This window comes from Microcaecilia unicolor, chromosome 3 (genome assembly GCF_901765095.1).
Source record: "Microcaecilia unicolor chromosome 3, aMicUni1.1, whole genome shotgun sequence".
NCBI lineage: Eukaryota > Metazoa > Chordata > Amphibia > Gymnophiona > Siphonopidae > Microcaecilia > Microcaecilia unicolor.
Window position 1 is genome coordinate 286,229,338 of NC_044033.1, and position 26,855 is coordinate 286,256,192.

The 26,855-nt window shown below is 44.1% G+C and overlaps 1 protein-coding gene and 1 long non-coding RNA gene across 3 annotated transcripts in view; one reads left to right on the forward strand and one right to left on the reverse strand.

Annotated features, from left to right (window-relative positions):
- TBCE (tubulin folding cofactor E) overlaps positions 1–26,855 on the reverse strand; it is a 712,453-nt gene that overhangs the window by 445,253 nt on the left and 240,345 nt on the right. For both annotated transcript variants that reach the window (XM_030198136.1, XM_030198134.1), the window contains exon 9: positions 94–189. In XM_030198136.1, coding sequence (XP_030053996.1) covers positions 94–189 — 96 coding nt within the window. The remainder of the gene's footprint in view (positions 1–93; positions 190–26,855) is intronic.
- On the forward strand, positions 123–3,251 carry LOC115466711. The gene is made up of 3 exons (XR_003941584.1): positions 123–206; positions 3,089–3,093; positions 3,241–3,251. It is a non-coding gene; the product is annotated as an uncharacterized LOC115466711 (long non-coding RNA).

Here is a 26,855-nt window from a genome sequence, read left to right on the forward strand (position 1 = left end):
GCTTGCAAAAACATTATGTACAGTTGACATGACTACAAGACAACTGATATGGAAGGCAGAAAAAACATACAGTGTAAATATGTAAACTCTCACCTTGGAAGGTATGCTATGTGTTGAAGCTGGGTTCCACCAATTAACTTGTTATTAAAGAGGTCTAGTGTTCTCAAAGACTGTAGAGTATTAACAGGTCTGCAATAATAGGAATAGTTGAAACTGAGTCACATATTTCAAACACTTATTTAAGTCAAGCATTCTCTCTGTAAATATGTTCATAAATACAACTTTGTGTACACTATATGCCATTTAACATCAAAAAATGTGACAAAGCAGGCTAAGTGGGTATAATATTGTAAATTGAATCACTAAAAAGAAATGTTTGCTGCATTTAATACATCTCATAAAATATCTTGCATTGGTTTGGCTAACGCAACATAACTGTTTTTCATTTTTATTTAATACATTCTTAAAAGGGTACATTTACTGGGCTATTATTGCTACTCTCCAAAACATTGCCTTCATGGAATCATGTGATTTACATGTCCAGGCAAACTATGCTTCATCAAGCTATAAAATGACAAACTTCAGGTAGCCATACATAGCAGCAGAGTCACTACCCCCCCACCAATATTCAAAGGCAATTAACCGGCCAGGATCTGTACCTAGTTATTTAAATGCCACATAGCCGACTATCCATTGATATTCTGCGGGACATGGCTGGTCATGGACCGCTGAATATTGCCAGATAGCCAGTTATATTGGGCGATATAACCGATCATCCGCCAATTTTCAAAGCATCGCTGCTTAACTTTAGCAGCCATATTTGGCCACATGGAAGGCATTCCTATCTTTGATCAGTTTAAATGACTTGTCAGTGCTGAGAATATCGGCTTGGCCAGTCAAAGTCAAACTGGTCAAAAGTAAACCGGATATTCAATGCCAGGCACTAGAAAAGACCCGGCACTGAATATCCGGTTTTAGAACTGACTGCAGGAGTTAGCCCGGATAACTCCCACAGTCTGAATATTGACCTCACTGTTTCCAAGTGCAGTCAGTTCTTTTTATCCCTAGCAGGACAAATACCCAAAGGGACATAAGTATGTTATGTGACCATACTAGTAATGCATCTTCAAAGAAAAGCAACTACAGGTACACTGCTACAACTTCAACAGATAACTATTTGAGGTCACAGAAACACTAATAAGGATCAGGAAAATTGGAAAATGCTAGGAAAAACTGTTGGTGTATCTTAAAACTGGGAAAAAAACGGCGAAAAAAAAGAAAAATAAAGGATGGATCTTGGTGTTCCTTCTGTGCTTAAATGGCAACTTAAGTTGCAACATAGGTACAACCAATTTTGTACCATATTGTTGTATACAATTCTTATTCTTGTACTGAAACCTTTTGTGTTATATTCCTGCTCTTTGTGACACTTGTCAATAAAAAGATTTATATTTCAACATTTTTATTGATGACAATTCAAATGAAATACATCCAATAATATGAATACTCATAGCTTCAGAAACAAACATGAACACCCCGAGGCTATGTAATACAGTCCGTCATCAAACTTATAACATTTTCTCCCCACCCCTCCCCTCCGCTTCTGCTCTAGCGGTTTTATTTTCCCATCATTTTATGTTTCAACAATTTCTAGTATAGTAATATCTACATAATACAAGAACATTTTCTTTCATGGGGTACTTGCAATTATTTTCGACATCATTTACTCTATCTTGTTACAAAATGTACTGTTAGTATCCCCGAAGTAATGTATTCCCCCATCTACTCCAACTTCTTATCTTCTTTCCCTTCCCCTTATCCCCTCCCTCTTTACCTCCCTACCTCCCCCCTCCCTGGTAACCCTTACGCCCAAATACATTTCTGTTAGCATACAGTATATTATTATAAAGTATTGACAATAAGACTTCGTCCTTTCTGTGTCATTTTATCTAAGTAGCATCCCCATATTTTAAGAAATCGAATTTTCCTTTTACAGTATCCATTAGCCTCCTTCGCCTTCCAAACCAGCAACTGATAACCCGGTTACGCCAATGCCAAAAAGTCGGCGGATTGGCCATAGTCCAGTGTTGCATGATACATTTTCTTGCTACCAAACATAGTTTTCGACACAGCAATGTTTTATCAGCATTCAATCTCTGCTGTGACTCCTTCGTATCTAACACTAGTTGTAGCGGGTTCATTTCTATTCTACTACATAACACACCTGAAAGATAAGTAGCTATTTGCCTCCAGTATCGTTGTATTAATACACAGTCCCACAACGCATGATACATTGAGTTCTCAGAATTATTACATTTCAAGCATATTGCTGTCTCAATACCTCCTGATTTATATAGTTGAGCTTGGATAAAATATGCTCTATGTAGTATTCTGTACGCACATTCTCTATAATCAGCTCCCCCTATTATGTGTGGTATATGTTTGAGCTGCGTCATAATATCCCAAGAGTCCAATTCCCGTCCCACATCCTTTTCCCATTTCTGCCGGAGCTGAGTCAGCTCCTTCCCTGGAGCCAGACTCCACAGTTTCTGATGTATATGTGATATGGAGGGGGCGTTTTCAGAAATCTCGTCAAAGAAAATTTTAATTTTATGTTACAGGAAATAATTTAAATGTTCTTAATATCCATTAAAAATGTTACAAAATTGTCACAAGCCTAATATGATATTTAAGAACAAAAAGCAGGGAATGTTTTAAGAGCACTCGCTAATATTTCTCCACCACTTACCTATAAGGTAAGAATTATTTACAATTGCAAGAATACAAAGGAATGAAATGCTATATTTTTGTAATTTTACTAGCATGTACTGCAAGATTTAAAAGTATGTACTCAGAGCATGGCACTAAATTTTAAAAGTGACCATGTGCTATCAGTATAACTTTAAAAGATACCATATACTCAGAACACGAAGAGACCATATTTTTAGCTTCCAAAGGGTTTATTTAATATACAAATCATGTAAATAATATGGCAAGCGAGAGGTATTTTTAAGGATCGTTACAGAGAATTTGTGCATAAACAACAAAATAACAGGTTCAAATCAAAGGTTTCTAGGTTAACTTACAGTCATTGTTACAAGCATGCTGTGGTCCAGCAGATTGATGAGCACATGGTTGCTTTGCAGGGATGTCTTCCCAGCACAGAGCAGCAGATCCCAAAGAAAGAGGCAGGTCCCAAGAGCTGAGCTGGGCTATTTCCAGGCTTTTTATAGTTAGCAGAGAAGCATGGTGGGTGCATGTCCTGGATCATTTGCTTCCTGGTTTGCACTGGATATTTTGCAAGGCATTATGGTTATTGTAGTCTGTTCACATGATCACATTATAAGTCTTTTCTTTCTGCACATGTCTTGGCGTCTTCATGTCTGATAGCTGATGGGAGGGGGCAGGTATACCTCTGATGACAGGCAAATGTTTTGTTTATGGTTTTCCTCTGAGTTCTTTGTTGTCAATAGCTGGAGTTACACCTTCCCAGACCCTCTGTCTGCAATTGTGTTTTGATGTTGGTGAGCCTTCAGGTACCCACCTTAGTCATGCTTTTGTTACCAGTCCTTCATGTGGGAGGAGAAGGATGCTATATATCTCTGTGAAGCAGTGCCCTTTTGCCTCTGTTAAGTGTTCCCAAATGTTTTCCAGGAAAAGGGAGGGGGGAAGATGGGCTTGAAATGAGAGCCAGTTTCTGTTGCAGTTTCAAATATATTTTTAAAGCTGTATTTTTGTATAGCTACAGTGGTGGAAATAAGTATTTGATCCCTTGCTGATTTTGTAAGTTTGCCCACTGACAAAGACATGAGCAGCCCATAATTGAAGGGTAGGTTATTGGTAACAGTGAGAGATAGCACATCACAAATTAAATCCGGAAAATCACATTGTGGAAAGTATATGAATTTATTTGCATTCTGCAGAGGGAAATAAGTATTTAATCCCTCTGGCAAACAAGACCTAATACTTGGTGGCAAAACCCTTGTTGGCAAGCACAGCGGTCAGACGTCTTCTGTAGTTGATGATGAGGTTTGCACACATGTCAGGAGGAATTTTGGTCCACTCCTCTTTGCAGATCATCTCTAAATCATTAAGAGTTCTGGGCTGTCGCTTGGCAACTCGCAGCTTCAGCTCCCTCCATAAGTTTTCAATGGGATTAAGGTCTGGTGACTGGCTAGGCCACTCCATGACCCTAATGTGCTTCTTCCTGAGCCACTCCTTTGTTGCCTTGGCTGTATGTTTTGGGTCATTGTCGTGCTGGAAGACCCAGCCACGACCCATTTTTAAGGCCCTGGCGGAGGGAAGGAGGTTGTCACTCAGAATTGTACGGTACATGGCCCCATCCATTCTCCCATTGATGCGGTGAAGTAGTCCTGTGCCCTTAGCAGAGAAACACCCCCAAAACATAACATTTCCACCTCCATGCTTGACAGTGGGGACGGTGTTCTTTGGGTCATAGGCAGCATTTCTCTTCCTCCAAACACGGCGAGTTGAGTTCATGCCAAAGAGCTCAATTTTTGTCTCATCTGACCACAGCACCTTCTCCCAATCACTCTCGGCATCATCCAGGTGTTCACTGGCAAACTTCAGACGGGCCGTCACATGTGCCTTCCGGAGCAGGGGGACCTTGCGGGCACTGCAGGATTGCAATCCGTTATGTCGTAATGTGTTACCAATGGTTTTCGTGGTGACAGTGGTCCCAGCTGCCTTGAGATCATTGACAAGTTCCCCCCTTGTAGTTGTAGGCTGATTTCTAACCTTCCTCATGATCAAGGATACCCCACGAGGTGAGATTTTGCGTGGAGCCCCAGATCTTTGTCGATTGACAGTCATTTTGTACTTCTTCCATTTTCTTACTATGGCACCAACAGTTGTCTCCTTCTCGCCCAGCGTCTTACTGATGGTTTTGTAGCCCATTCCAGCCTTGTGCAGGTGTATGATCTTGTCCCTGACATCCTTAGACAGCTCCTTGCTCTTGGCCATTTTGTAGAGGTTAGAGTCTGACTGATTCACTGAGTCTGTGGACAGGTGTCTTTCATACAGGTGACCATTGCCGACAGCTGTCTGTCATGCAGGTAACGAGTTGATTTGGAGCATCTACCTGGTCTGTAGGGGCCAGATCTCTTACTGGTTGGTGGGGGATCAAATACTTATTTCCCTCTGCAGAATGCAAATAAATTCATATACTTTCCACAATGTGATTTTCCGGATTTAATTTGTGATGTGCTATCTCTCACTGTTACCAATAACCTACCCTTCAATTATGGGCTGCTCATGTCTTTGTCAGTGGGCAAACTTACAAAATCAGCAAGGGATCAAATACTTATTTCCACCACTGTATATATATTTGTATCTGATTCAGCACAATCAATAATTATGCTACATATATTTCAATAATCCTGACAATTAAACTGATACCATAACATTCCCTCTCTTGGTTCCAAGTGACAATAATTTATAATATATTGGAGTGAGGAACCATAAAAATAAACTATAAAGGCTAAAAACCTTAACTCTAACCTAATACAGTAGCATAATTTCAAAAAGAACAGTACAAAGATACTGAACTGTTTACATGGGCATGTGTATAGTGGGAGAAGTAAATCTTTTGATAATGGATAGTGAACAGACTGGAGGGACCGTGCAGGTCTTTTCCTGCCGTCATCTACTATGTCACATCACTATGAATCTTGGAATATGTCCTTAGTTGGAATATGACTGTTATAAACAAAAGACTCATCATTATTACCTTTGTTTGCTCTTACTCATGCCTTACGTTTAGGTAGCTAGGGTTAAGTTTTCTGTAGTCTTCAACCATCTGTCCCATTAGGCTTCTATTCAGTCAGGTGGCAGAGTCTGGCTTTTGCTCTGGTTTAAAATAGGCTTGCAAGTACACTTTATATGACTTCAGTCACACAAGTGTCATTTTGCCACGCCCCAGAGACCATCTCTTTTTTTTTTGTCACCTGCTGCTACTCAGGGGCATAGGCTGCTCCCAAGTTTATGGCACAGGATATCTTACCCAGTATGCTAGCCAAATCAATAGCATGAGAGTGCGCAATTGACCAATTTACCACCACAATGGGATGGAACAATCTCAGCATTTGACATTCAAAGGAAAATATTACCTAATTTTATTACCTAATTTATTATTCAATGCTTCCTTACTTAATGATTGTATGCAGTGCTTTAGTTGGCAATCAGGCTCATTTTCAAAGCACTTAGCCTCCCAAAGTTCCATAGAAACCTATGGAACTTAGCCTCCCAAAGTGCTTTGAAAATATGCCTCACTGTGCGTACTTGTCACTCCATCCCTGCTCATTTTGGGACATCAACTGTGTCAGCGGTTTAATATCCCCATTTGCTCCTAAAGCATCTGCCAATTTGGTCACCCCCAACTGTTCCCATCTGTCAAAATGCTTATAAGTTCAGTTATTCTCGGATCTTCTCCTAGTAGTGTCCCTAAAAATCTCCATGCTTCTCTTACAGGTTTAAGCAGAACACTGTTTCTATATTTATGTGGAATCTCCGTGTTCCGCAAGTGTACTAATGTAATATAATGGTAAGGACTAAAGAGCGCATCTTCCATCTCCAGGGGTGTGTGTTCCTGGGCCTGATAAATCCTGTCTCTCACCTGTCGTAGGCGGCATGCCATATTATAATATTTAATATTGGGGATTCCCAAACCCCCCTGTCTCCATCCTCTCAGCATATACTTCTGCTGCTGCATCCTAGCTCATTTCCTGGCCCAGCAAAACCTAAATACTAGTCGGTACAGATATTTTATATCCTTCTGTAGTAAAACTATGGGCAAGATCTGTAGTGCATAGAGCCATCTCGGCAATATAACCATTTTAATGAGACTTATCCTCCCCGACAATGACAGCATCAAGGTACCCCATGAGTCTAGTTGTGGGGCTATCTGTTCCAACAGCCTTGCAACATTTGATATATCTCCAGCGGCCTAGACGGCAGTAAGATGCCCAAATATGTAAAGAAGTTATGCGCCCGTTTCAAAGGAAGTCCACCCGGCCATAGGCTTTGGATGTCCACATTGATTGCAAGAGCTTCCGACTTATCTATATTTAATTTGAAGCCCGAATAGTTTCCATATTCTCAGAAGAACTCTAGGAGATTCTCTAATGTCTTCTTCGGCTTCGTGATTATCATTAACAAGTCGTCTGCAAATGCGGCCAGCTTGAACTCCCACCTCTTAAGTTGCACCCCAGGAATCGCTTTACAACTATATATATCCCTAATTAGGGGGTCTAATTGGAGTCAAAGAGCAGCGGCGATAAAGGGCACCCTTGCCTAGTTCCTCTACCAATCTGTATTTCGCCCGATACGTTACCATTTACCAACACTCGCACTCTCGGTAAATAGTATAATGCTCTAATTGCATGCATAAAGTTGCCATGGAATCCATATTTCTCTAGCACCGAGTACAGAAAGGGCCAATCCACTCTATCAAACGCTTTTTCTGCGTCAAAGCTTATCATTAGAGCTTATCATTAGAGGAGTGACCCAATCCTTCCAAGGACGCCAGAATGCTCCTCATGTTTTTCGTAATGGATCTACCTTGTACAAATCCTACCTGCGCTGGATGTATAAGATGAGGTAATACTCTACCCAATCTATTTGCCAATATTTTGGCAAACAGTTTTGCTTCTTGGTTGAGTAGGGAAATAGGTCTGTAGGACGTAACCAGCTTTTCATCTCTTTTGGGTTTAGGAAACACCACTATCCTGGCCAAGTTTAAATGTTCAGGCATCTTACCCTTTTCTATCCATTTGTTAAACACTTTAACCAAGGTAGGGATCACCGAGTCCCCCATCAACTTATAAAATTCCGCTTTATATCCATCTGGGCCTGGGGCTTTACCTGTTTTGCTCTGAGTTATGGCCCAAGTCACCTCCTCGGCACTAATCTTAGCATTCAGGCGACTTCGGTCACTATTCTGCAGCTTCGGGAGTTGTAGGCCCTCCAGATATAATTCCCCCGGGAGTCCCTCCTGATCTGATGCCTTGTATAGCTGCTGGTAGTATGTTTGGAAAGCTAACCTGATCTCATGATTAGAATGTATGAGTTTCCCCTCCGTAGTTTTTATAGCTGTTATATTTCTGGAGGCATATTTAGGTGCTATGAGACGGGCTAAATATTTGCCTCCTTTATTCCCATGTCTATAGAGTTGGAAACGATAATATGCCTGAGACTTCATTTCTCTCTCATGCTGTAGGAAATTCAAGGCTGTTTGTAAGACCATCACTAATACTATTACAGGGATTCAGGCCATATTGCCTATTCAATTTACTTAGTTGTTTTTCAAGCCTCACAATTTCTCTATCTCTTGTTCTTTTATATTGCGTAACGCAACTTATTATTTCGCCTCTCAATACTGCTTTCTCAGCCTCCCAGAAGTTAGTAGTTTCAGTAACCGAGCCTTCATTAAAGTGTTTGTACTCAGCCCACTTTGCTTAAAAATATTCCCTAAATCTTACATCTCTTATCAGGTATGCCGGAAACGTCCAGCTTTTCAGCGTCTCTTCCTCCCCTCCTCCAGTCCAGTTCATTCCTACCACCAAATGATCTGATATTACACAGGGATCTATATGGGCCTCTGTGATATCTGTTAATGAATTGCGGGATACTAGTAAGTAATCAATTCTAGATGATGTGCCGTGTACTCTAGATTGGTGTGTGTATTCTTTATCTAGGGGGTGTAAAGTTCACCAGACATCAATTAGGTCAAGCGCTGTACAGAAGTCCAGCAGCCCTCTGGTATCTATCCTTCTTAGTTCAGTTGGGGGGTGCGATCTATCTAAAATTGGATCCCAAGTCATATTGAAGTCGCCTCTCAGCATTGTGGGTAGTGTTTCCAATTGTGTGATCTGCTTAAGCACCTTCTTATAAAATTTTTGATCTAGTACGTTAGGAGTGTAAATACTACCCAGGATTATGTTTTGTCTATTTATTGTAGCAATACACAAGATAAATCTACCCTCCGGGTCTGGTATTATCCTATGCACCTTAGCTGCTATCCCCTTACGTAAGAGTATTGCCACCCCTCCTTTCTGGCCAATGGCCGCAGGTGCCACGCAATCAGCTACCCACCATTTGGCTAGTTTAGCATGCTCAACATCTGACAAGTGCGTTTCTTGAAGCATCACAATATCTGCTCCTATATGTTTAAGATGTCGCAAGATTTTTGATCTTTTGATTGGGGAGTGTATTCCCCCTACATTCCAAGATACTACTTTAATCTGTTACCCTCTTGTGATCAGCCGCTCTATCCCCTGATTATCCATTGCTTCTAAGAGTAGCCGGCCCAGCCTCCAGCCACTCCTTCTGGAATACCATTCTCTTTCTACAGTTTGCATTTGGGTTCTTGATTCATGATTGGTTACTCTCTTTCCCTCCTGCCCCTCTTCCCCCTCCCTATCCCTTCCTTCCTGCACTCTGCTAACTATCCCTCCCATCCACTTCTGACCTAACTTCCTCCCTAACCCCTCCCTGATATCTTCCCTCTCCTATCCCTCCCTGGTCCCCATGGGACTTGTCACGTTTGACCCCCCCCCCCCCCTTCTAATCTCCCCTATGAGTAAGATCTATCTTCCCAAAGACTTCAACCTCCCGTGATATCCCTTCTTCTTAATTACTATTACCCCATAACAAGGTCACCATCTCTTCTAAGTTATAGCTTCCCCTCAGAACTTTCAACAGTAATAAACATCTCAACTATACATTTCCAAACTTGCAACACCTTAACCAGCTGTGTTAGCTCCAGGAAGCCACAGTCTGTCCCCGAGGCTTCACAATGCTTGGTCAGCGAAAGGATCCTTTAACACTGAATCCTCTCGCTAACTTGTCATTTAATTTTTCCAACAAACAGAACATTAATGTATAAAACATTATACTCCTGAACCTGGTTAATACACCACAGTCCACTTCGCTCCCATCATCCTTAAGGTCAACACGATTGGCTGTAAGAGGAGTTTGCTGTTATTTGCAGTCTCTTCCTCGCCATTATCTCTCAGCTGAGATTACAGTGCTTCTCCATGTCCATTCTCTAATCAGCGATATCCAACAACCAAGCAACAAGCCAAACCCTGCATATGACATCACTCTTGCAGATCCTGATGACCCAGTGGAGTAATTTAAATCAGTCATATGTGCCCATATCAACACTGACCTGTGTGCCAGGGCTGGCTCCTCACCAGGTAAAAGGGTTGGCCCATCTCGTTTCCTCCTGCCAGTTCTTCTACTGTTATCATAAACCATTCCTCAACAATCCGACATCCGCTGCTGCAGAATATATTCCCAGGCTCGTGGATAAAATTGTAATTCACTTATGCTTGTGTTTAGTTCCATTTCGTTGTGTCCAAAATCGTAGTACCATTGATATACAAGTTTCTTAACCTCTCACGCCAATTATTACCGCCTCCGCTTCGGTACTCGTTCATCTCTGGCTGTTAAGATGCTTTTAACATATTCTTGGGCTTCTGGAACCGAATTACATATGTGCATGTTAGATTGGTAAAATATCTTCAGTTTAGCAGGATACAACAGAGCGAATTTGATTCTATGCTGCACAAGCTGGGAGCAAATTGGGGAGAAGCTCTTTCTCTGACCAGCCACTGCCATGGAATAGTCCTGAAAGCAAAGGACTTTGTGGCTATTGTAGTTTAAACCCGCTCCCGCTCGCATTTTTTTTGTTACATTTGTACCCCGCGCTTTCCCACTCATGGCAGGCTCAATGAGGCTTACATGGGGCAATGGAGGGTTAAGTGACTTGCCCAGAGTCACAAGGAGCTGCCTGTGCCTGAAGTGGGAATTGAACTCAGTTCCTCAGTTCCCCAGGACCAAAGTCCACCACCCTAACAACTAGGCCACTCCTCCACTTCCTGCATAATGACAGTTTTATGGTGGAAATTTAATAATTTACAAATCACCACTCTGGGTCTGTTGGTATTTTGCCTCACCGGGCCCACCCAATGGGCCTGTTCGATAATCAATGGGCCCAGATCTGCAGGTAGGTGAAGTTCTTTTGTGAGCCATGTCTCTAGAAAACCTCGCAGTTCCTTGTCCCCAAGTTCCTCAGGTAGACCCACAAAACGGAGATTGTTTCTCCTTGATCGGTTCTCGAGGTCTTCAAGTTTTTGTTTCAAGCTTGGGTTTCCACCATTTTCAAAAGCTTGGAGTACTAGTGTTCCACCGCAGTGTCCTGATCCTCGAGGGCCCCCGTGCGCTGTTGAAAACTGACCACATTCTGGCTTAATTGAGTCATGTGCATTTGGAGACCCTCTAATTTCACTTCTAGCCCTTGTAGTTTCTTGTCTAAAATAGCTTCTAGGGCGTTGGTGACTTCCCCCACAATTTCAGCTGTCCATGTGGAACTGACCGTAGCGCTTGATGGACTTGCAGGGGCCGCCATCTTGTCTTCTCCGGTTTTGCCCTTTTCTTTAGCTCGTCGGAGCGTTTTGGCTGCCATCGCCACCAATCAAAGTGGTTATATCGCTGTGATGTTATCTCTAATCCTCCCGAGTCAGTTTTACTTAGAATTGCGGGGATAGCTAGGAGGAGCACGGAGCTGAGCTTTCAGCGACCGCTCGCGTGCAGGGCGTCACATGACTCCCAATAAAAAGATTTAAAAAAAAAAAGAACAGAGAAGCTTACAAGTGAGAGATGCCATACTGTACAGAAGTGGAAAAAAATTGTGGGGGGGGGGGCACCCTCTACAAAATTAGTATTTCTTTTAAGGACCACTTGTTGCTCTCCTGATTATCTTCTCTCTCTCTTTTTCTTTCCCTTCTCTTTTTCTCCTTGTTTACAAGTAGCATTGGAATAGACTTCTTGAGTCAGTACATCAAACTCCGTCTCCGGCCATATTCAAATCTAGGCTAAAAGCCCACCTTTTTGAGGCTGCTTTTAACTCCTACTCACTTGTTCAGTACCTATGTCTGTTATCATCCGTACCATAACTAATTCCCTAATCCTTTATTTGTCCTGTTTGTCTGTCTTGATTAGATTGTAAGCTCTGTCGAGCAGGGCTGTCTCTTACATGCATAGTGTACAGCTCTGTGAACACCTAATAGCACTATAAGTGTATTAGAGTTCTTTGATGACTGACTACTTCAAAATGTGAAAGCTACGAGTTGTTGTATAGTGCACTCCGGTTAAATGCAAGACCTCCAGACCGAAGTTTCACTTGCACATAACCGAGTGTACACATAACTGACGTGACTATATTCAAATACTAAATGTTGTAAGGCATAGACAATTTTCTAAAAAAAAAAAAGATTATTAAAGCATAAATAAAACTAGTCACGGACAACTACTGTCTGTTAAATGAGAGAAAAAAATCTGTAATAGTTTTCTATACAGTGTTTTGCCCTTTTGTGTGATAGATTATGGTCAAGCAGGTCATAATGTTTGTGGCGCTGGCAACCATTACCCTCTAGCTAAGTCCTTACAATGTTCAAGCTGTGTAATACAGCAGCAATTGTCACAGTGGGACATGCATCCTGCTCGCTGCTAACTTCCCCCCCCCCCCCCCCCAGCTCATCATCAGTCTCCAGCATCCTCAACTACAAACTACAGGTTTGACCTTCTTTCACTGCAAGAGAGCTAGAAAAGCAGAAGGTGTGGAAGAAGGTCAAACCTGTAGTTTATAGTTGAGGATGCTGGAGACTGATGATGAGCCGGGAGGTGGGAGGGTGGAAGTTAGCAGCGAGCAGGATGCAAGGATGAGCCTCTCGAGGATTGGCAGAACAACACCAATTCTAGGGGGAAAAAAAACTGCAAGAGTTTTTTTTTCCTAGGATTGGTGCTGTTCTGCCAGTCCTCGAGAGGCTCATCCTTCTGCTTGTAGATCTGTGAGATTTGGCTTGGTTGCACTCTATACTCTTTTGCATAGGCGAGGAAGGAAAGGGCAGGGAACCAGCACTCTCTCATTCACCCCTAACAACACTAAGACAATGAGGGAGGAGAGAGGAGAGTGGCAGGACTGCCCCTCGGCGTTGTGAGGTACAACTGCAGAAATATGCAGCACTTGTACATCAACAAGCTGGGATCCAATGAGGTCAAAGGGGTCATCCTGCTTCTCTCCTCCCTCCTTGGTTCACAGAGTTCACGGGGCTGGAAGCAAATGAGGGAGGGTGGCAATTCCCCGCAATTTCCATTGGAGAGTGCACCTAAACAAGAGTGATGCCGAAAAGGACAATCGAAGCAAGGAGCGGTTGAGTAGCCTAGTGGTTTGTGCAGTGGTCTAGGAATCGGGTTCAAATCCCACTACAAATCCTTGCGACTCTGGGCAAGTCACTTAACTCTCCATTGCCCCAGGTACAAAGTAAGTACATGCTTATAATATGTAAACCGCTTGATGGGATTTGATATACCACACAGAAAAGTGGTATATAAAATCCCACCTCCTTTCCTTTAAACAGAGCACGTGCTTATGGCTGGTGTGGAAAATCGGAGTAAGCTGACATTACAATGAATGGCAGATAAGAGGAGTGTGCACTTATCCGATATGCACTAATATTTACCATTTTCTTCAATAAACACTCTTTGCAATTAAAAAAAATTAACAAAAAAACCACACACGCACGCGCGTCAAGCAATGCTGGAGAGAAAGCCAAAAATAACAGCCCGTCACATTCTGAAAGTTAAGCATCATCCCGAGATCAATCCTTGAAACAGTGACAAGATATCCTGATTCCATAGTTAGCCTTAATAAATGTAAGTTTAGAACATAAGAACTGCCATTCTGGGTCATACCCAGTATCCTGTTTCTTACAGTGGCCAATCCAGATTACAAGTATTGTTAGGGGAATTCTGCGCAAAACTTTTTAAATATTCTACACACAATATTTTAAAATTCTTCAGTTTATTTGTAGTGTTTTGTACATAATCCCCCATCATAAGGCCAGCCTCTCCCATTCAATCTCTCAAGCAAACTGTAGTTCTATCTCCCTCTAATTCACAGAAAGACCCCTACATTCTGTCTGCTCCCAAAGTCTTCTCCTGCATGCAAATACCTCAACCTCTCATTTAACTCTCCCTCCAGTTCACACCTTCATTCTCTTCCCACCTCCCCTCCCTAGCTATCAATGTATCCCTCCCCTGCACCCTCACCCATGGTGTACCCTCAGGCTTGATTCCCTACATACCAGTGGCATGTTATTTTCAGCTTGCTACTCCCACCCCTATGGTACAACCTCAACTTTCTCTGTCTGCCCAATTCCCATGGTGCAAACTCACCTTGCTCTGTTCCCCCCCCCCCCCCCCCCCCACCATCCCCCAAGGTGCACTCTTGCTTTGCCTCTCCCCAGTCCCATGGTGCACTCACCTCGCTATCCCTCCCCTCAATCCCCATTGTGTACTCTCACCTTGTTCTCTCCTCCCCCCCCCCCAATGATACACTCTGACCTTGCCTCGCCCCCCCCCCCCCCCAAAAAAAAAACCCATGGCACACTCACCTTGCTCTGTTCTCTTCCCCCAATGGCACACACTGAGCTTGCTCTGCCCCCTCAATCTCCATGGCACACTCACCTTCCTCTGCTCCCCTCAATCCCCTATGGTGCACACTCATCTTGCTCTGCTCCCCCCCAATCCCCATAGCACACTCACCTTGCTCTGCCGCCCCAACCCCCATGGCACACTCACCTTGCTCTGCCCCCCCCCCCATAATCCCCATGGCACACTCAACTTCTTCTGTCCCAGTCCCCCATTGTTCACTCACCTTAGCTCTGACCCCTTCTCATCCTCAGCCATAGGCAACAGCAGCTCTGCATACACTCTCTCCCCCTCACCCCCTAACCTTTGCTGATCTCACACAGAAAGAAGAGGAGGAAGTGAACTACTGCATATCAGGTCACTTTCTCCTACTGTGCCAGCTTAGACTTGACTGTTTGTTGTGAATCACAGGGCTGTAGGGCCCCAGTGGTTCACATATATAGTGGGGTCTAGGCTGGCCACCTTTCCTATCCTGCCTCAGACAATGTAAAATTTTATAACAGGACAAATTGTATATATATATATATATATATAATATATATATATATATTGGGAAGCAAACTAGTTAAATTGAAAAAGGGGAAAGAAAAAAAAAAAGAAGTGATAAACGCTAAACCGGGTCTCCTGAGTCCGAAAAAGAGAGCACTAAACAAAGACGTGTCTCTTCAGAACGCGGATCAAAAGAACTGAGAGGGCATGCTCGCTTCGCAGGTGGGAAGCCGTTCACGCATGCTCACTGAGTTCGGCCCACGTGACAGAGTGTTCTAGATTCTCTTCTTTTTTTTTTTTTTTTGCTTTCAAGTTTTTTCTTCCGGTCTCCTGGGTCGTCGCGGACGATGACCCATCAGTGAGAATATTCAGCCTGCTTGTCCTCGGAGAAAGTGTATTTGACAAGGGGAAAAAAATCAAAGCATCTCTCTTCATATTTTGTTTATTCCTAGAGGGTTTGGGAGAAGGAGTGCTTGTCTGAGAGCTCTTTCTCAACAGCTTTAACATGGAAACCAGTCAGCATGGTTAAAACTGGAACCCCTGTAGGTTCAATCTTGGCACCTTAGAACACTTATATTTATCTCAGGACCAGAAGCATATAAAAAAAGGTTTAGAGCACTCATTCTTTGCAGCCCTACTGAGATGTTGGAAAGCTGTATATAAACAGCTGGTGCATTGTATTTAGGATGAAGAGTGACAAAAAAGACAATCATTTACACAGGACATAGGTAGTGAGGTGTGGGAAAGGGTAGCTAGAAGAATGGGAGGGCGGGGGGGGGGGGTCATCTAGTTTTGGTGAACCGTTTGATAAAGCTGCCTTCCTATTAAAAAAAAAAAAGGGCTGACACAAATTTGGGGAAAAACATCTTTTCCATTTTCAATATTTTCAGATTATACACTCGGCCTCAGCAAAGGCGTGCAGAATTTTTCACCAGAGAACCCTTATTAGTGGAGATGATAAGTGGGTAGACTGAAAGGCCTTCTTTCTCACTTGTATATCCCGCTCTCATGGACCTCTGGACTATACACCCTTTGTGCTATCAACCTCATTGGGAAGTAATCACAGGGAAACAAAGAAAAACTTGGGAGCAGATCTGGTATTATATTGCCAAAGTATTCATCTCTTTAAATTTAGTTAAGATCTCATCAGAATTCATGTCTGCACCTTACCCTCCTAAATCTTTAGAAAGGATATAACGTAAGTACATAAGTATTGCCATACTGGGAAAGACCAAAGGTCCATCGAGCCCAGCATCCTGTTTCCAACAGTGGCCAATCCAGGTCACAAATACCTGGCAAGATCCCAAAAATGTACAAAACATTTTATACAGCTTGCTTATTTATTTATTTATTTACAGTTCATTTCTACCCCACATTTTCCCACAAATGCAGACACAATGTGGCTTCCATGAATTACAAAAGTTAAAAGATACAACACTTGAATTTAGCAGTAGAATAAGGATAAAACGTTAGCAGCAATTAGGATGGCTAAACAGCAGAATTACTAATGGAATACAGTTGTTCAAAAAGGTACGTTTTCAGCAGCTTCTTGAAAAGAAGGTGGTCAGCTTGCGATTTTAGGTACAGGGGAAGAGCTTTCCAAGTCTTCGGGCTGGAGTAGTGGAAAGTAGAGGCAAAAAGAAGCTTGTATTTAACACCTCTGCAAGATGGATAATGTAGTTGTAAAAAGGTGTGTGTTGTTGCGAAGGCATTTCTAGGTGGGAGATCTATGAGAGGAATCATATATTCCGGAGCTAAGCTGTAGATTATTTTATGTGTCAGAGTGCATATCTTGAATGCGATTCGTTCTCTCACAGGTAGCTAGTGTAGTTTGAAACGTAGGGGCTGCGCAGAAACCAAGCGCGGTTTGCCCAAGATGAGTCTTGCAGCAGTATTCTGGGCAGTCTGGAATTTCCTCAGTAGATGCTCCTGGCAGCCTGAATAAATCTCACTGCAGTAGTCCAGGTGAGACAGAACTAGCCAGTGAACGAGAGTGCGGAAGAGCTATCTGGTGAGACAAAACCTAACACGCCGCAGCCTCCACATTGCATAGAACATCCGCTTGGTGACCGCACGCACTTGAAATCCAGAAATAGTGGATTTTCCCCAGTCCATTTAATAACGGTCTATGGACTTTTCCTTTAGGAAGCCGTCCAAACCTTTTTTAAACTCCACTAAGCTAACCGCCTTTACCACATTCTCTGGCAATGAATTCCAGAGTTTAATTACATGTTGAATGAAGAAACATTTTCTCTGATTCGTTTTAAATTTACTACATTGTAGCTTCCTCGCATGCCCCCTAGTCCTAGAATTTTTGGAAAGCGTGAACAGACACTTCACATCTACCCGTTCAACTCCAATCATTATTTTATAGACCTCTATCATATCTCCCCTCAGCCGCCTTTTCTCCTAGCTGAAGAGCCCTAGCCACTTTAGCCTTTCCTCATAGGTAAGTCGTCCCATCCCTTTTATCATTTTCGTCGCCCTTCTCTGCACCTTTTCTAATTCCACTATATCTTTTTTGAGATGCAGCGACCAGAATTCAACACAATATTCGAGGTGCGGTTGCAACATGGAGAGATACAAAGGCATTATAACAGCCTCATTTTTGTTTTCCATTCCTTTCCTAATAATACCTAACATACTATTTGCTTTCTTAACCGCAGAAGCACACTGAGCAGAACGTTTCAACGTATCATGAACGACAACACCTAGATCCCTTTCTTGGTCCGTGACTCCTAACGTGGAACCTTGCATGACGTAGCTATAATTCGGGTTCCTCTTTCCCACATGCATCATTTTGCTCTTGCTCACATTAAACGTCATCTGCCATTTAGAACCCAGTCTCGTAAGTTCCTCTTGTAATTTTTCACAATCTTCCCGCGATTTAACGACTTTGAATAACTTTGTGTCATCAGCAAATTTAATTACCTCACTAGTTACTCCCATCTCTAGGTCATTTATAAATATGTTAAAAAGCAGAAGACCGAGCACAGACCCCTGGGGAACCCCACTAACTACCCTTCTCCATTGAGAATACTGACCATTTAACCCTATTCTCTGTTTTCTATCTTTTAACCAGTTTTTAATCCACAATAGAACACTACCTCCTATCCCATGACTCTCCAATTTCCTCTGGAGTCTTTCATGAGGTACTTTGTCAAACGCCTTCTGAAAATCCAGATACACAATATCAACCGGCTCAACTTTATCCACATGTTTGTTCACCCCTTCAAAGAAATGCAGTAGATTGGTGAGGCAAGATTTCCCTTCACTAAATCCATGTTGACTTTGTCTCATTAATCCATGCTTTTGAATATGCTCTGTAATTTTGTTCTTAATAATAGTCTCTACCATTTTGCCCGGCACCGACGTCAGACTCACCGGTCTATAATTTCCCGGATCTCCTCTGGAACCTTTTTTTTAAAATCGGTGTAACATTTGCCACCCTCCAATCTTCCGGTACCACGCTCGATTTTAAGGATAAATTACATATTTCTAACAATAGCTCCGCAAGCTCATTTTTCAGTACTCTGGGATGAATACCATCTGATCCAGGAGATTTGCTACTCTTCAGTTTGTAGAACTGCCCCATTACATCCTCCAGGTTTACAGAAAATTCATTAAGTTTCTCCGACTTGTCAGCTTAGAATACCATTTCCGGCACCAGTATCCCACCCAAATCTTCCTCGGTGAAGACCGAAGAAAAGAATTCATTTAATCTCTCCCCTATGGTTTTGTATTCCCTGATCGCCCCATTTACTCCTCAGTCATCTAGCGGTCCAACCGATTCTTTTACCGGCTTCCTGCTTTTAGTATACCTAAAAAAATTTTTACTATGTGTTTTTGTCTCAAACGCAATCTTTTTTTCGAAGTCCCTCTTAGTTTCCTTACCAGTCAGTATTTTCAATATAAATATACAGTATATAAAACTAACAAGGTACCGCCATATCCCAATTTTGAAAGCATGTCAGTTCCTATAGATGTAATAGTCTAGGGGAAAACTGATTTCTTTGCAGGTTCATACTTTTTATTGGTATTCTTTTAGATTTGCTTAAATAATATGGCTGACATACTTAAATTTATATTCCTCCGTTTAGGAAGTAAGACCAATGCCAGGTAGAGTTCTACGGTCTGGGTCTCATAAATGGCAACAATATATCTGGAACAAGGCTGGAGTGGGCCTCAACAGCACAGGGAGAATACCAAAGCATCAATCCTCTTTTCCCATTTTTACCTTGCTAATCATGGTTTACTGAACTTTCCTCCAGGAACTTAAACAAATCCCTTCTAAACCCAAATTTAATTAATTTTACTACATCATACGACAGCACATTCCACAGTGCAATTACTTCCTCCATTTTGTAAGAAGTACTACTAGCTTCAAGGAGAATCCCTAGTCTTAGATTTTGCACTTGAGGCAAACTCAATGGGGACCGATTTTCAATGGGGGGGTGCGCGGATTTGACAGGGATGGAGGTCAGTGATGCAGGAGAGTACTGAGAGGGGTGATCAATGGTAAGCAGCCACATTACTGGACTGCTGATAGAGCTGTTACATCTATCACCTCCTCTTGAAGTGACAGCTACAGTGCTAGCTGTCACAGCAGGCCAAACTTCAACCCCCATCATGCCCATTCACCACCCATTCCAGAGGAGATAGCTCAGATTTTAAACATGTTTGTGACTTGACAACTGACAATTTAACGCAAATATTTTAGTAGTACATTAGGCAGAATATACTGCACTTTCAAAATACATTTCTATGTTCCTATCACTATAAAATCACGTTTACAGTTGCACAGCAGTCCAGACCATCAAAGCACTAAAAACATTGACCCCCCCCCCCCTTTTGAAAAAAAAAAAAGATTGTGTAGTACAACTTATCATATAATACATATAATATGCATTCTTAAAGTGTATGTGTTTTCCTCTAATATACAGTGCAGTAGTTTAGATTTCAATATTAACAGAACTAATCTATGTAGAATAGCAAAATGCTAGAAAAAATGTAGCACAAAAAGTAGTTTTTGGTAGGTGACAACATATAAACTGCACTATATGTAAAGTTAAACATAGAGGTGGTCATTTAGTAATGGCTAGCACATGCTAATAGAAATTAGCATATGCCATCTGCCACAGGGCCCACAGAAATAAAATGGGCCCTGTAGCAGATAACGCATGAAAACCATGCATTATCTGCTAACCATTAGAAAAAAAAATGTGTTTTATCTATATGTAACATGCCATATGAAACAAGATTTTTAAAACCAATGTAAGATTTACAACTTTTGGGAAGAGAAGGTAAGGAAAAATTATGCCTTACCTGATAATGTTTTTTCCAAGAATCATAGCAGATGAATCCAGAGCCAAGTGGGTTATGACTGTCTATCAGCAGACAGAAATAGAGAACAATACTAAACTCTGATACGGGACAGTAAGCAGCCTGGTTAGTCAATATGTTCGATAAAGCAGAAAGATAGACAAAATACCATAGCTCTCTACTTCTTCACAACCAAACAAATGAACCCCAGAATCAATTAAACCCATAGAAATCAACAGTAACAAACCTAAACAATCAGCTGAAAACACTAGAAAGAAATCACTGAAGGCAGGCCTCTGGGTTCACCTGCTATGATTCAAGGAAGGAACGTTATCAGGTAAGACAATTTTTTCCTTCCTTTTCATCAATCAGATGAATCCAGATACAAGTGGAATGTAGTAAAGTAATCTTCAATTAGGGTGGGTGCTGGAAACACCAGCAGAAAGAACTGCCACTCTAAAGGATGTCGCCGCACTCTAGTCCTCAAACTCTCCAGACGTGAGCATAAGCTGAGGAAGTATATCACTTCAGAGCCTGCAGCAAAGTCATAATCATCTCCTCTGGATATCCTTTCCTTCTCAACTGCGCCATCAAAAGCAAAGCTGTAAGACCAAACTGGGATGGATTGTCCATGAGAACTGGTCCCCTGGGACAAGAGATCTGGGAGTAGGGGCAGGCAAAGCAGCCTGTCCACGAGGAACTGTACTAGATCGGCATACTACAGTCTGCACCAATCAAGAACTACCAAAATCATCTGCCTTGGATGAAGGAGGATCTTGTGAAGCACTTGCCCCATCATGGGCCAAGGAGGGAAAACGTAGAGCATGTTGACCCTGTCTCCGGCCAATGCTGGAGAAAGGCGTTGATCCATTCAAAACTAAGAATCAATAAGCCATCAGATCCAGATCACCCCTCCCCCCATGCGTTCTGATATCATCCAAAATACAACCAATGACAACTCCCATTCCTCAGGATCTAGTGAGTTTCTGCTGAGATAATCCACCTGCACATTCAATGGAGGAGAAGTGACCTAATGGTTAGTACAGCGGATTTCGGAACTGGGTTCAATTCCCGCTGCTGCATGATGGTCGGCAGTGGGTTGAGATCCTGGGAAACCAGGTTCAATTCCCTCTGTGTGTAACCCTGGACAAGTCACTTAGCCCTCCATTGTACCAGATACAATATATAATTTAGATTGTTAGCCCATTAGGGACAGTGCAAAGTACCTGTAATAGAAACTGTAAGCCACATAGAGGGGCATAATCGAAAGGGGCGGCCAAGTTTTCCTGAGGAAGCCCTCGAAGGACATCCAGGCGAAGGGGCGGGGAAACCCGTATTATCGAAACAAGATGGGCGTCCATCTTTCGTTTCGATAATACGGTCGGGGACGCCCAAATCGCGAAAATTAGGTCGACCTTAGAGATGGTCGTTGTCGATAATGGAAACCGAGGACGCCCATCTCAGAAACGACCAAATCCAAGCCCTTTGGTCGCGGGAGGAGCCAGCATTCGTAGTGCACTGGTCCCCCTGACATGTCAGGACACCAACCGGGCACCCTAGAGGACACTGTAGTGGACTTCAGAAATTGCTTCCAGGTGCATAGCTCCCTTACCTTGTGTGCTGAGCCCCCCAACCCCCCCCCCCCAAAACCCCCTCCCCACAACTGTACACCACTACCATAGCCCTTATGGGTGCAGGGGGGCATCTACATGTGGGTACAGTGGGTTTGTGGTGGGTTTTGAAGGGCTCGCATTTATCACCACAAGTGTAGCAGGTGGGGGGGGGGGGGGCCTGGATCCGCCTGCCTGAAGTGCACTGCACCCACTAAAACTGCTCCAGGGACCTACATACTGCTGTAAGGGAGCTGGGTATGACATTTGAGGCTAGCATAGAGGCTAGAAAAAAATATTTTTTAAATTTTTTTTTTTAAGGGTGGGAGGGGGTTAGTGACCACTGGGAGAGTAAGAGGAGGTCATCCCCGATTCCCTCTGGTGGTCATCTGGTCATTTAGGGCACATTTTTGTGGCTTGGTCGTAAGAAAAAAAGGACCAGGTAAAGTCGTCCAATTGTTTGTCAGGGACGCCCTTCTTCTTTCCATTGTGGAGGATGCCCATGTATTAGGCACGCCCCAGTCCCGCCTTTGCTATGCCTCCAACACGCCCCCATGAACTTTGGTCATCCCCACGACGGAAAGCAGTTGAGGATGCCCAAAATCGGCTTTCGATTACGCCAATTTGGGCGACCCTATGAGAAGGATGCCCATCTTGCGATTTGTGTCAAAAGATGGGTGCCCTTCTCTTTTGAAAATAAGCCTGATACTCACCTCAGGGATCACTTGCTACAGATCTCCCACTTGACTAAAACTAGTTTCCTAGTTTTCCGCCAGCTATGTGCAATTCAACACCTCTTTGATACTTCACAATTCCATATATAAGCTTCTCTTTTTTTTTTTTTACCACCCGTCTTGATTATTGAAATGTTGTTTCTGCTAGTCTACCTCGTCACACACTAAAGAAACTTCAATTGCTCCAGGACATAGCCATCAGATTACTCTGCCGTGCCCATCGCTATGATCATACTTCACCTCTGCTGAAATATCACTGGCTCCCCATTGAGGAAAGGATCACTTATAAAAATGCCAACCTCACTTTCAAGGCCTGTAGACTTGGTATCCCCTACTATCTCTTTTAACTATTCTTTATTGCCCCTCCAGAATCCTCCATTTATTAAACAATCACCGCTTAGTTCTGCCTTCTCCAAAATGTGTCCACTTGGAATCAACCCATCACAGTACATTCTTCTTCCTGGTTCCTCATACCTGAAACAGTCTCCCCCCTTCTCTCCACAGCAATTCCTCTTTCAAGGATTTTAAAACGAAGCTGATAACCTGGCTTTTCCGCTTAGCTTTTGGTAAAACAGTTTGCTGAAATTACCAATGTTACCCTTCGACCCTATCTTTTGTGTGTTTGCTTTACCCTCTTTTTGCAATGTTTATGTCTCTTAACACCCTGCTTTCCTATACATTAATGGAGTTCTTTTTTTGTTTCCTATTTTTTTTAGCCTGCACACCGCTCTCTTCTGCCCATCAGCTAGAGTGGTATAAAAATGTATTGCAAATAAATGTAGGCCACTACCGTCAAGTTGTCCGAGAGTACCTGGACTGGTTCCTCCTGGAGAAAAGTCTGAAAGGCAGAAAGAGCTCTCTGAATTGACCAGACCACTAGGTGATTGACGGATCAGAGCACCACCATCTGAAACCAAAGGCCCTCAGCATAATGATGCTGACAGTTGGCCCCCCATCCTCTGAGGCTTGAATCCATGACCACCACCACCATCCACTGAGGGGATGACAGGAGAGTTCACTTGAGCAGGTGCTTTGAAATGGAGCAACCACCACATATTGCTTCTTGCCTATGGCAGCCAAGGAAGGCGACGATAATACTCCTGAAATACTGGAGACCAATGAGTAAGAAGGGAGTGCTGAAGGCACAGCACCACTTCCAGGGTTGATGCCATCGCACCCAGGAACTGAACATAGTCCCAAGTCCGAGGATTGGGAATCCGTAATAGCGAATCTGGCCCTGAAGTTTGTCCTTTCTGATGTCCGAAAGAAAGACTCTGCCCTGAAGAGTGGTGAAGCAGACCCCAAAATAATTCAGAGCCTGGGAGGTTTCCTGCTGGCTCTTGACAAAATTGATGATCCATCTGAGCGACTGCAAGGTAAAATTATGTATCATACCTGATAATTTTCTTTCCATTAATCATAGCTGATCAATCCATAGACTGGTGGGTTGTATCCATCTACCAGCAGGTGGAGATAGAGAGCAATCCTTTTGCCTCCCTATATGTGGTCATGTGCTGCCGGAAACTCCTCAGTATGTCGATATCAAAGCTCCATCCGCAGGACTCAGCACATAGAGAATTACACCCACAAAGGGACACTCTGCCCAGCTCACCACCGCCGAAACGGGGGAGGGGAATCAAACCAGCTCATCCCCACACAAGTGGGGGAGGGGAATCCGTCCAGCTCATCCCCGCGGAGCGGGGGAGGGACACCACACCCGCCGATGCGGGAGGATCTGGCTTATCCTGCGACCGCAACCGCGGGAGGAGCTGACTGACCCCAACACCACTGAAGCGGGAGGGGTACAAAGCTGCCCTACAGCCGCACGAAGCGAGAGGGAGCGCCGGCAGAATTTAGGTCTCAATCCAGCCCCGTAAAACGGAGGGGAGAGGAATGCAGCAGCTCACTGTAACACAAAATCGTCTCAACACCAGAAGAATTCAATCGAAAAACTTGAACACGAAGATCCTCCTGAACAGGAACAGAAGACTAAACTTGAACCTGAAATGCAACCAGAATATAAACAGAACAGATATCTGGGAGGGGCTATGGATTGATCAGCTATGATTAATGGAAAGAAAATTATCAGGTTTGATACATAATTTTACCTTCCATATCATCATGCAGATCAATCCATAGACTGGTGGGATGTACCGAAGCAGTACTCACCCAGGGCGGGACATAGAAATCCCGCCTGCAGACCCTTACGAGGACCTGTGAACAGCACAAACAGATGATCCGACTTCCGGAAATCATTGGTCACTTCCAAGTATCTGATGATGACTCGTCTCACATCTAGATATTTGAGAGCAGAGTACTCCTCTGGGTAGTCCTCCCTACGAAAAGGAAGTTAGGCAGAGCTGCTGATTCACATGGAAACGAGAAACAATCTTGGGCAGGAAGGAAGGCACCGTGCGAATAGACACTCCTGCCTCAGTGAACTGCAGGAAGGGTTCCCGACATGATAGCGCCTGGAGCTCGGAAACTCATCTGGCTGAAGTGATAGCCACCAAAAAGACTGCTTTCAACGTCAGGTCTTTCAGAGATGCCCTCGACAAGGTTTCAAAAGGCAGCTTCTGCAAGGCTCTTAGCACCAGATTGAGATTCCACGCAGGCACCACCGAGCGCAGAGGAGGGCGTAGGTGATTAACTCCTTGAGAAAGAACACAACATCTGGCTGCGAGGCCAGGGAAGCACCCTTCAGGCGACCCCTGAAGCAAGCCAGAGCCGCTACCTGGACTTTAAGGGAACTGAGCGACAGGCCGTTCTCCAGACCTTCTTGCAGGAACGCCAACACTGAAGAAATTGGAGCAGTGAAGGGAGAAAGAGAGCCTGCCTCACACCACAATGCAAAGGTACGCCAAACCCTGGCGTAAGCAGTAAAAGTAGAGCGCTTCCTCGCTCTCAGCATAGTGGCGATGACCTTGTCTGAGAAGCCTTTCTTCCTCAGACGCTGCCGCTCAATAGCCAGGCTGTAAGACCAAAGGGGGAGGGATCCTCCATCACCACGGGACCCTGGTGCAACAAGCCCCGCACCGCTGGCAGCCGCAGAGGGCCGTCCACTGAGAGCCTGATCAAGTCTGCATACCAGGGACGTCTGGGCCAGTCCGGACCCACCAGGATTATCCGACCCGGATGCTTTGCCACCCGGTCTAGCACCCTGCCCAACATGGGCCAGGGCGGGAACACATAGAGAAGCTCCTGTGTCGGCCACCATTGGAGAAGAGCATCTACTCCCAGACAGCGAGGGTCCCGTCCTCTGCTGAAAAAGCGCGGCACTTGGCAATTGGCCGATGACGCCATCAGATCTATGCTCGGCTAGCCCCAGCGCTTCGTGATGTCCAAGAACACCTGAGCCGATAGCTGCCACTCTCCGGGATCCAAGGTATGGCGACTGAGAAAGTCCGCCTTGACATTCATGACTCCCGCAATGTGGGCCGCCGACAGCAGTTCCAGGTTCGCTTCCGCCCACTGGCATAGCTTCATGGCCTCCTTGGCTAGAGGGGCACTCTTGGTACCTCCCTGGCGATTGACATAGGCCACAGCCGTGGCATTGTCCGACAGGACCCGTACTGGCTTCAACGCCAGTACCGGGAGAAACTCCAAAAGCGCCAACCGAATGGCTCTGAGTTCCAGGAGGTTGATAGACCACTTTGCCTCTGCAGGAGACCAGAGCCCCTGCGCTGTCCTTCCCAAGCAGTGGGCTCCCCAGCCCGTCAAAGAGGCGTCCGTCGTGACAACAACCCACTCCGGGGTCAAAAGAGGCATTCCTGCGGACAACTTGTCTGTCCTCAGCCACCAGCTCAGCGCCTTGCGCACTGCTGGGTCCAAGGGAAGGCGCACAGCGTAATCCTCCGACACTGGAGTCCAGCGCTGCAGAAGAGAGTGTTGTAGTGGTCTCATATGAGCCATGGCCCAGGGCACTACTTCCATAGTAGCCGTCATAGAGCCCAACAGCTGCACATAGTCCCAAGCCCGAAGAGAAGAGGCTACTAGGAACTGTTCCACCTGAGCCTGAAGCTTGACAATCCGATTGTCTGGCAGGAACACTCTGCCCACTTGGGTGTCAAAACGAACTCCCAGATACTCCAGGGACTGAGTCCGGCGCAGCTGGCTTTTCTCCCAGTTGATGATCCACCCCAGGGAGCTCAAAAGAGCAATCACCCGGTCTACAGCTCTGCCGCAC